At 39.3% G+C, this 11,154-nt stretch overlaps 1 protein-coding gene across 1 annotated transcript in view; it reads left to right on the top strand.

The window, feature by feature from the left end:
- The first annotated feature begins 3,260 nt into the window (after positions 1-3,260).
- LOC126273467 (probable 39S ribosomal protein L24, mitochondrial) overlaps positions 3,261-11,154 on the top strand; it is a 45,920-nt gene continuing 38,026 nt past the window's right edge. Inside the window, exon 1 of the mRNA XM_049977028.1 lies at positions 3,261-3,792. Within this exon, the coding sequence (XP_049832985.1) occupies positions 3,697-3,792 (96 nt within the window). The 5' untranslated portion in view covers positions 3,261-3,696. The remainder of the gene's footprint in view (positions 3,793-11,154) is intronic.

Genomic DNA, 11,154 nt, shown 5'->3' with positions numbered 1-11,154 from the left:
TTTCAATTTCTTGTAGAACTTAAACATATAAAGAATATGCTGACATATCCATTTTATTAAATAAAGGAGAAATCGACAATAAATGGCAACGATCCCTATTGGCAAATGTAAATATAAATATGTACATGAAAAACACTGCATGTCTCCATACCATGTCAATGTACAGTGTGGGGACAGTTGTTTAGTTACATGACGAAAGACCCTCCAGATATGGTACAGTTAAAATTTATGTAAAAAATGAATGAAGCAGTGATAATGACAGAAGCAAGGACGGACCGTAAACGTAGCCAAAGACATTAATTGTGAACGCGCAGTAAGGCGCAGATAAATGAACAAGAAATATCATTCACTTTTCTTTGTACATGATTTTGTTTCGCTGTCTCGTGTGTAGAAGGATAGTTAAGACGCATTGCTCAAAGTATGATGTGCACGAGTGTTTTGCATTATATGTGATTCTGGATAAGAGAAGACTTAATGGCATTATTAAATATTTTTGTTGAAGTGAAGTGGAGCCAAGTTGGGAGGATTTCCTTCATCTTGAGAGGCATTGGTGTCCTTGGAGTCGGCTACCTGCATCTGCAATTGTAATGTAGGAGAGAAAGTCTGTGGTCCTATTTTGTAAGATTAACAGAAGTATAAGAACCTTCATAAGATGACACATATAAACAAAATATATATAGTGATGGATACACACAAAAAAGGAAGAAGTGGTGAATGGTAAAGTGAATGAAGAATAGCACAATTTCATACACACAGAACATTTACTAATAATGCAGTTCTACTATCCATTAATTTTTCCATTTTAATTATGTATCTTTTTTATTATTATAATACAAGCTACAGCAATGATTTTTAAGGCTTGGCCACGTAAACTGGTGTATCAGAAGTTTCACACTTCTGTTAGCACTTGAGTGGGCTATGCCATGGGTGCTGGCGAAAATCGGCTTCCATTGTCCCTCGTGAATGAAAGGTCTAGGATTATCTTGTGACATGTCACACCACATGCTAACCCTCGCTCCTGCCAACCACGCTTTTTAAAGCTGATGTCTTGTAGCGATGTCCTGCGGATATGCCTGTAGCTGAGGGTCCATGCCTTGTGCCACTGCCACTTGTTCATAATCATGTGAGAGATGGCTTCCACACTTGACCAGAAACCAGCAATGACGTTTACAGCTCTCTTAATACGATACAAATCCTTCATGAACTGGCTGTAGAATTCTAATTGTTGGCAATGCTGTGGAGAGTAGTTGTCTTTATGCTTGCTGAACATGAAAATGATGGGTTTGTGGTCAATATAAATGGTGAAGGCACTGGCTTCTAGTTACAGATGGAAATATTTCACTGTTTCGTATATCGCTAGCAGTTCCCTGGGATAAATGCTCCATTTTATCTGTGTCACTGTGAACTTACATGAAAAGAAACAGAAAGGTTGCCAGTGATTTTCAAGATTTTGGTGGAGGGCTGCTCGCATTGCATTGCTTTCTGACTGGCATCGATCCCTGTTGCTGTTGGTACTGGGTACGCTAATAGAATCATCTTTTTCAGGTTTACCTGTATTTGGTCGAATGCCTTCTGCATTTCCGGAGTCCACTGCAGTGACCATCTGGCTCTACCTTTCTGCCTGCATGTCCTTCTGTCAACGGTGCCTGCAGCTCATCTGCCCTTGTAGATGTTGACAGAAATCTATGTCTCCTAAAAACCTACTGAACTGGTGGTAATCAGTTGGTCGAGGTATCTCTTTGATGATAGCTATTTTATCCTTCAGGGAGTATATCCCAGCAGCCGACACTGTGTGACCCGGGAATGCCACCTGTTGCTGTTGGAACATGCACTTCGCCACATCAGTTACTACTCCATATTTGCATTATTTGTCGATACCCTCTAAAACGGCCTGGAGGTGCTCTTCGTGCAACTGCTCCGACTTTGAGAACAATAATATATCGTTCAAGTATATGAAACAACACTGCAGTCCCTTTAGCATCTTGTCAATAAACCACTGTCAAGTCTGCGCCACACTCTATAGGCAGGACCATTTTCTCATGTTCTCAAACTGATGGGCGTTGTTACTGTCTTCAATAAAACATTTTGCCTGATTAGTACCTGACGATATGTCTTCTTGCAGTCAACTAACGCTAAATATTGTCGCTCCTGCCAAAAAATCGGTAAATTTGGTGATTTTGGAGAAAGGGTCCTGGTCTGGCACTGTACAGGTGTTTACCACCCAGTAGTCGCCACAAGGTTTCCAACTACCATCTTTCTTATACCATGTGCAGTGGCGAGGCCCATGGTCCATCAGCATGCTTGTCTTTAACAAACCACCAAATTCTGTTTTTTTCTGCTATGAAACAATAAGGGGCTACCCTCATGGCTGCTGCAAGGGTGGATGACTTGAAGCTTTCCTAATGTGGTACACTGTGGTGTGTGACACCTTCAGCATATGTACCATGTTGCTGCCGATTTCGTCGATTACCACCAGACTGTGTTTGTAGCTCATGGTATTTGTATTTTTTCCTAGGATACCCAATACGACCTTTCCATCTTTCCTAGTTGGTGTAGTGCTGATATGTACTTCTGTTACCATGTGGCACAAGAAGTTGGCTTGCAGTATGGCCCCTGTCATCCCTGTTAGTACAAAAGTACATTGGTAACTCTGTCAGAACCCTAAATCTACTTCCATTTCACACTTTCTGTATGCCACTTATGGTGACTTATTAACTGCAGTGAATAGCATTTGCGAAGTTCGGGCTTCAGTTCTACCATCTCTGACTGGAAGTACACTAACAACTGATCCTGAATCAATGAGACAGTAGCATCCTGGCCTCACATCTTTAACATATAATCCTAGTGATGGAGTAAGTAAACTTGACAAGTTATTCACCATGCCAGTTTCCTTGGCGTGCTCACCTCTCATCTGAAGGCACTCCTGTTGATTTCCACAGCCTGCCACGAATACTGGCGGCTGCTGTAGCCAATTGGGTGTACACATTGTTTTGTGCACCTCGTTATTCTGTTGCCAAACCACTGGTGATACCAACAAATTTCCCCTGTTGGCTGTTTCTGGCAGCTCTGATGTTATTTGTTTCTTGTCCAGATAAGTTGTTCTTGTTTTGCAGCTACATGATACTTGCCTCTGTAACACAACAAATTGTTCTGTAAGCTGGTGTAGTTGTTTAGTAATATCGAAATACTGATCCTTCCGTGTTGCTATTTTCTCTTGCAAAGCATGCAACTTCAGTGGCGCCACTTGAATGGCTATTCTATTTCGCGTTATGTAGAAGTGACCTCTCTCAAAAATCCGTCATTTTTGCATTGTAAATATTGTGAAAGTGTGATTACATCAGCTGCCAAAATGACTACGGTACACCGTACAACTGGCTCTCGGCTTAAATAGGTTGATAGGTTGTTGTGACACCCTGATTTGTGGCCTACCCTAGGGTGTAGATTGAGTTGAAATTTGATAGGATAATTGTGAATTGTCAAAGCTAACGAATATGAATGCCAGATAAAGGTTGTCGTAACATATTGACCTGTAGCGTTATTTAATGTTTACTTTAGCGCCATATTTAATATATCGATTGCAGCCCAACGCCAGCTGTACCGTACTCATGTTAGTTGTTTACAGTTGAGGCATAGTACATATTGAGTGTGATTAAAATTTGGTTAGATTTTATTTACAAAACAGAAGGCGCATAGAAAATGAGATTCACGTCGTTGCTGTTGAGTAAAGTTGGAGATTTAACTAAACAGTATTCGAATTTGCCGGAAACGTACATCAAAAGGGCTATGGAGAAAGTGAGTATATGTTGACAATTAGTCGTTTCGATGTTTACGTGTTATTACGCGTCAGGACTCCTGACAGCGTTAAACACACAAATGTTTATTGTACTCGAAAGAGCATCTACCTCCACTAATATGTTTGACTGGACAGTCGAGGTACCACTTTCAGTATCTCATGAATGTGCTTCATGCCTTGGCGCATTACGTATTTAAAAATAACGCATTCAGGGAAAAGAACAGCCATAATAACAGAAACTGGCTATTTGGCGACGTTGTGTTCTCTTCATATTTACGCATGTATGTCGTCACACGCCACCACGTTACGTTGTGGGACGAAGTCGCCACCGGGTATCGGTGGGTTCAGTTGACCCGCAGTTTGTTAATGGATTACCTATAAAATGATGACATTATCTGCGTTAATAACAGAATCATTACATTCTTTTACTGGTCCCTTGAGGCATTTTATCTGCATAGCTTGTTTTTTATACAAACTTTTGTAGGCCTATGTGGAGTTATAAGAATGGGAACTTTACTTGGATTAATTCATTTAAGGCAGAACTGTGTAGATGCCTATGGCATCCAGCGAAATATTAAGTTGCAATAAAGACATTTTTGTTTACCACTGTATGTTGCCGTTCAGTGGGCTAAAAGTTTACTCTGCTACTGTTCTCAACATAGTTTATCATGTAGTAGATTTACAGCTCAAAGTGGTGTAAACCACATGCCAATAGTTACAGTTAACACAAATGTATATGTAAAACTGTGTAGCAGTTGGGCTTTTATTTGGACTTGAGAATATACTGTTATTAGTATCTGATGGATTCCTTATTGAAATGTATGTTTTTGATGCTGTTTGATAAGTTTAACTGTTTGACACCAGTACTGCACATCTATCTTGTTTAGGCTATTTCTACGGTCTGTCCATGTTAGAGAAAAAATTTCTAAATGCATTATGTTGCATATGAAGAGAAGTGGCAAGAGCAGTAACTGTTCATTGTTTGAATCATTATTGAACACTTGCTGGCTTGGTACACAAACGCTTATGGTGAATAAAATGAAACTGACATCTCCCCTATCCTCAAAAATGAATGGGCCTGGTATTGCAGTCAGGCGTACCACTGTGATATGTTGGCTGTGGAAAGGGTACATGCACAGTAGTGAATATTTGAATGCAATCAGTAATGAATATTTTATTTGTTCATGAATCCTGATGCATGGAAGCATACCGCGTCACTAATTATGTGAACCTGTGTGGAAGTGGGCCTCATTGTAAAATTAATTGTGAGACCTTTTTCATTGGTCAGTTGTCTGTTGGAATGCTACACTGTTGACTTTGTCATGATCATCATCCTTTAACCACAACTATTTTGCAGAGATGACAGTTCAAACTCTTGTGAAATATTCTAGAAACAGAGGTATAAATTAACTAAATGGTGACTTCTTGAGAGTGATGAGGGCTGCTTGTCAGTAATTGTCTCACTGGACTAAGTTTGCTTTTCAGTCAGTTGAGTGATTTCTTGGAAGTTCTTCATCTGTGAGGTATTGGATTGTGGCAAAATTCAACCATTATGTGAAGTATTAAAATAGTTATGAAGTAATTGCTGTTTCACAAAAGACACATTGAATAATAAAGTAATTGTTCAAAGTGACTTTGTCCAATCCACAGGAATTACCAGTGTATCATGTTCTTTTGGATCACCAGTTTGTCACATAAAATGTGTAAACGTTTGATAAAAGAAGAATATAGTTTTTGAAAACATGATACTGTGAAGACATAAAAATGTGAAAAGAAGAATACTAGTGACCATCAACTTCCACAGTTAATATGGTGTCACCATACCTATGATAACTGCAAACTGCTGTCTGAGCAGTGTTGGTTAGTGAGAGCACAGAAATTGAACCAGCTGAAATTTCATGTATTTGAAGCATTGTTGATGTAGCTGCAGCTCTGGGGAAAAAAAAAAAAAAAATCAAACCTCCCACCTTTGCTGAGGCCAAACAGTGTTAACTCCACAGAACATGGAGCGTTCCAGTCAGTCCTCTTTAAACTACATCCAGTATCGTGATGTTCATTAAGGGAATAAATTGTACATCTTGGGGTAACATGACAGTTTATCATTGCATTATATGTCAAGTTTCTCATTCCCATTGTAGTTTGTTAAAATCATTGCTAAGACAAATGTGTGTACTTTATTTAGGTATGTTTCGCTAAATGTTTTACATGCAGACAAGAATGTTCCATTTAAATTTATAGATGAATCTATGCGAGCTATTAATAACTGATAGACAGAGTTCAAATCTCATAAAACACTTGGAATCTGCACACTAACATAGAATTATGCTGCTTTACATTTCTGTTCAATTTAAGTGTCACATCATCAGTTCCATAAGTGTTACCATTGTGCTCATCCTTCACCACATTTCACAAGTAATAAGTTTATCACATTCTATGATCTGGGTCGTCTCCATTTGATGAGTGCCAGTATTAGTGTGTTCAATTGAAATACTTCTTTTTGATGTATGCTGGTTCTGTTAAATCCAATTTCATTAGTTTCATTTGAGCAGTTGTCAGAGCGCCAGACAATAGGCCATAGTGTGCATGCATAGGTACGATGACATAGACAGCCTGTGCTTGGTGCTTGCTCTGCTCATATACTTTTTGTTGCATTTCTGTGTAGAATTTCATGTGTGGTGGGGCATCACGTGCCCATGTGTAGCCCTGTGGCATGTTGTTGAGAGGACCTAGGGAGTTGTACCTGGAGCAATTGTTTTTGCAGTTTTATCCAGATAAGGAATTCAAATGAGGAAGCAGTTCTTGGCGTGTTATTCGTTTCAAAACTAGACTCTAGAGCTCAAAGTACCATAACATTTTGCTATGTGGTGACTTTGAGACAGTTTTTTTATTAAATTCATAGTCTGCAATATTGTTATGTATCATTTCCAATCAGGTTTACATCTACACGGCACTGCAAAAAGATAGTAAGAAGGAATACAGATTTCTTGGGGGGGAAGAAAAGGTTCCTTGTGTAGCTTACAGCAGAATAAAGGTCAATAGACTTCATGACTATTTCCAGATGTGTAAAAATTAACAAGGTTGTCTGCAAGGCAAAGAAACTGTACGACTAACAGTTTATATTCTACTCTAGGAATAAATATAAAGCCATGTGGAGAGTTAAAACGATAAAACACGGTATGCTGCCAGTCTACAATTTAGCATAGAACGGCATTGCATAAATTTATCATGTAAACAATACAGATTAGGATATAACTTCAGGTCTAGAGGAAGTACTAGACAAATGTCTTGTGATCGAGAAACACAGTTTCACGGAAGACAGACTTGTAAAATTCTGCTACAGCTGTTAACATATTTTGAAACAAAATATTTTGTTCAAAACTACTGTCCAAATTTGCCTGCTTTGTCAGCTTCAAACCTGTTAGCGCCAATAGTGCGGAATGACACACTTTGTTTCAAATAAACTAACTGCCTCAGCGGAAAAAATTAATATAAGCAAATTTCTCCACAAAACTGACAGCAATAGCTTCATTAAGATATTAATGTTTGATTACTAATAATGTGGAAATAATATAAAATGAAGAAATTGAAACTAAATTATTTTAGTCTTTCATGATTATGAGAATGTATATTAATTCACTTCATGGCTCCCGGCCACAGAAATCTGTTTTGTTTTCATTTGACACAGGAGCTGTAAACAAAGACACACCAGCAATATCACAAAACATACACACGGATCATGTGGAGAATGACCCCCCACTATAACTCGGCTTGCTCTGCGCATGTGTGATCTAGCTTGGGCGTGCCAGAAAACTTTTTCACGTTAACCTATGACTACTTGCTGCTACTGCTCTTACAGCAAACAGCCATGTTTCAAGTAGCCAGAAGCTGGAGAAAGCACTGCTCATACACAAATTCAGCTCTGCGCATGTGTACGAGCCCACTGGCAACTGCTCAAACGAACCTATTGAACATTGTTTAGTAGACTTCTGCGGTTAGTGTTGTAACCCTCACTTTAGGGCCAACAAATTAGCAGTGTGTGACAACAATTTAAATTGTCTGCTAGTCCACGAAAACAAACAATAAAATTACCTGATTGAAATACATTTAAGTCCAAACACGCCTACTTCATTATGAACACTTCCAGTTATAATGTTAAGCATAGTTCCAAATATGTCCTATGGTGGTGGAAACAACATGGCTGTCAAAAAGAAGTACTATTTTAAATGGTATACCAGCTCGTGTAGTGCAGGTAACTATTCCATCACATACAAGAGCCTGATCTACTGGAAGATGAGAGACTGTATCCACATTAGAATGTTGAGCAGAAGTGTGGTAGTGAATAGAATATTGGATGTTTGTCAAAGAGAAAGCCCATAGATGAATGTAATTTGCTACATGCCCTGACAGTTTTGTGTTCAAAAATTGATCAGAGTGGTTCGTGGTCAGTAATAAGAGGAAATTTGTGACCATACGAAAAAATGCTAAATTTATGAACACCAAACATGATGGCCAGTGTTTCCTGTTTGATTTGTGAATTATGTTCTTGGACTGAAGTAAATGTTTTTGACAGAAATATGATTGTCCTCTCTGTACCATCCGTTAACTTATCAGTGTGTTGGATGTGTCTGATACTAACACCAGTGGCGAGTGGGGCTGATAAATTATAAGATAAGATGTCAACCAGAGGGCTGATTTTAATTTCCAAAAAGCCAAATAGCATTCTTCTGACCATTGAAAGGGGACACACTTTCAGTGGAGACAATTTAGGTGGTGGTCTATGGAGGCTACCTGCGAAATAAACGTAGCATACATAGTAATGTGCTTTTTCTAGAAATACTTGAATGTCTTTATGGATTTAGGCATAGGCATGTTCTAAATGGCCTCTACATATTCTTTGGTATGCTAAAGCCTTCTTCACCACTGCTTGAAAGAAGGTGTATTTGGGAAAATTACACTTGATATCTTTCTGTGCATAGGCTGCAAAAACAAAATGTTTACTAACTGCAGAGAATTTCTCAGCTTTGTGACTAGTAAGAGCCAAACACTGGTGAATTAATGAAACCAACAAGACAGCATGACATGATTTCTGGTACACTATCATTAGTTTCATAAGGTATATGATATCATTAGGTGAATTCCTCAATGGGGTGAGAGCTGCCCAGTTACCGATGTAAGACACAATTTATTTTCCATTACTGACTAGAGAGACTTTCTTTGGATAGTAAGGGAATATTTCACCCATCAACCAGGATACTTGCTTCCAAAACTACAGGCTGTTACTAAGATGATTATTTTGGACTTCAGCTATAACAATGAAGATCTTTACAGGTGCACTTTCTACATGTGGGATATGAATTGAGCAATGTTATGGTCTGACAAAAAACAGAACAGCAGGAAAAAACAGAACACCTGGAATGACTAGAGATAGCATGTTCATATTCACAGAACATGTAATTAGTATATTCGGCAGAAATGATTAACATTTGAACCATGTCAGCCCGCGGGTTCAAGGTTAACATCGATATTACGACACAACACCACCTACTGGTAAAACGTGCCTGCAGCTCTAGTTGTTACTATAAACTGAAGGTAATTGATCAGTGTGACTTGAGTAGACATGCAGGATGCTTCACAGATGTGTACATGAACCATACCATCAGATCAGTGTGTTTGAAAGAGGGCACATTATTGGCATGAGAGAATGTGATGCATGCCTCTGGGAAACTGCTGCTCGTGAGGGACAAAGTGTTTCTGCAGTGCAATGGGTCTGTGCCGAATGCTTCACGGAATGCTGTAGAACACCTCAAAATGGGTCTGGTCACACCACCCAGAAGATCAACACATCTGCGTCCTCCTTGGCTTTGGTGCACATTGTACGCTATCGGGGGTGACAGTCTGTCGCCATTTGTCATGGCATGGGTTAGATGTGTGTCGTCAACTTCTCTGCCGATCTTTGACAAATGTGCAGAAACATGCTAGATGGCAATGGTGTATGGAACAACATCACTGGGGACAGGAATTGCGTGAGATGGTGCTCACGGACAAATTCAGATTCTGTTTGTTTGAAAATGATGGCTGTGTTTTGGTACACAGCAGACAGAAGAAGCAGCACCACAGTGACTGCATTTGCACAGGACACACAGCGCCAACTCAAGGTCTTATGCTGTGGGGTGCTATTTAGTCTGCCCACAAATCACAGTTGATGCATGTCCAGGGCACTCTGACCAGTGTGACATATGTGAATGAGTCCTGCAATCCATAGCCATACCCATTCTGCATAACACTCTAGATGCCATTTTTCAGCAAGACAATGCACGATCACATGTTGCTGCGTGAACACATGCCTTCTTCGTGTCACAGGATGTCAGCCTTTTGCCCTGGTCCACCACGTCACCAGATGTGTTGCCAACTGAAAATGTGGGGGATGCGGCAAAACGATGGGTGCAGCACTGTGACCCAACACTAATCTCCACAGATGAACTTTGGAACCAGATGAATGTAGCATGGATCGCTATACTGCAGGACATCATTTGCATCTTATTCGCATCGATGCCGTCATGCATGAAACAAGTTATCAGGACCTATGGCAGACCCTGTGCTGCTAGGCAATAGGGCACAAGCTGAACCCAGGCGACTGAAATGCTAATCATTTCTGCAGAGCATACTAATTTACACATCCTGTGAGTATGAACATCCTATCTTTGGTTGTTTAAGGTGTTCTGTTTTTTCCGAACGCGAGTGTAATTGTTCTGGAAGCCATGATCTTTTCCACCTGAACGACAAATTAAGGGTAAAGAATAACTTAATCAACACTATATGTACTGTCTTTACTTAAGATATTATATGTTGTATTAATAATGAAAATTGAATTATGAACTTCCTGCAAGCTAGAGTAGTTTAGATCAACAACTTCTGCTGATCAGTAGAACGAAAAACCAGTCCATATTGCTACTTTTTATTTTTTATTCATTTGATGACTAGCTTCGGGCTGAGAAAATGGGTGTTGGCCCAAGTCGTCATTGAATGAATAAAAAGTAAGAAATTTGCTGGTTGGTCTGGTTTTTCATTCTACTGAAAATTTAATTGTTGTGTTTTATGTGGACTGCATAGATGATGTGACAATTTATTTGCGTATGCGGTGAGATAAGCCTGGCAGCTAATAACAGTATTTTGTGCTAGCCAACAACTGCAAAAGATGGAAGCCCCCTTGTCACAGTGATGTGCACAGACTATTAATAATACTGAAAAGTTAACAACTATTCTTTATTAATAATATCAGTGTAATGTAGTACTGCTAACTGTTGCTGTTAAGCGGTATTGGTATGAAGTTGATTTTTATCTATTAGAATGTCACATGTACT

Source organism: Schistocerca gregaria, chromosome 5, assembly GCF_023897955.1.
Source record: "Schistocerca gregaria isolate iqSchGreg1 chromosome 5, iqSchGreg1.2, whole genome shotgun sequence".
Taxonomy (NCBI): domain Eukaryota; kingdom Metazoa; phylum Arthropoda; class Insecta; order Orthoptera; family Acrididae; genus Schistocerca; species Schistocerca gregaria.
The sequence above is the reverse complement of the archived record's forward strand: the minus strand, read 5'-3'. Positions and strand labels throughout refer to the sequence as shown.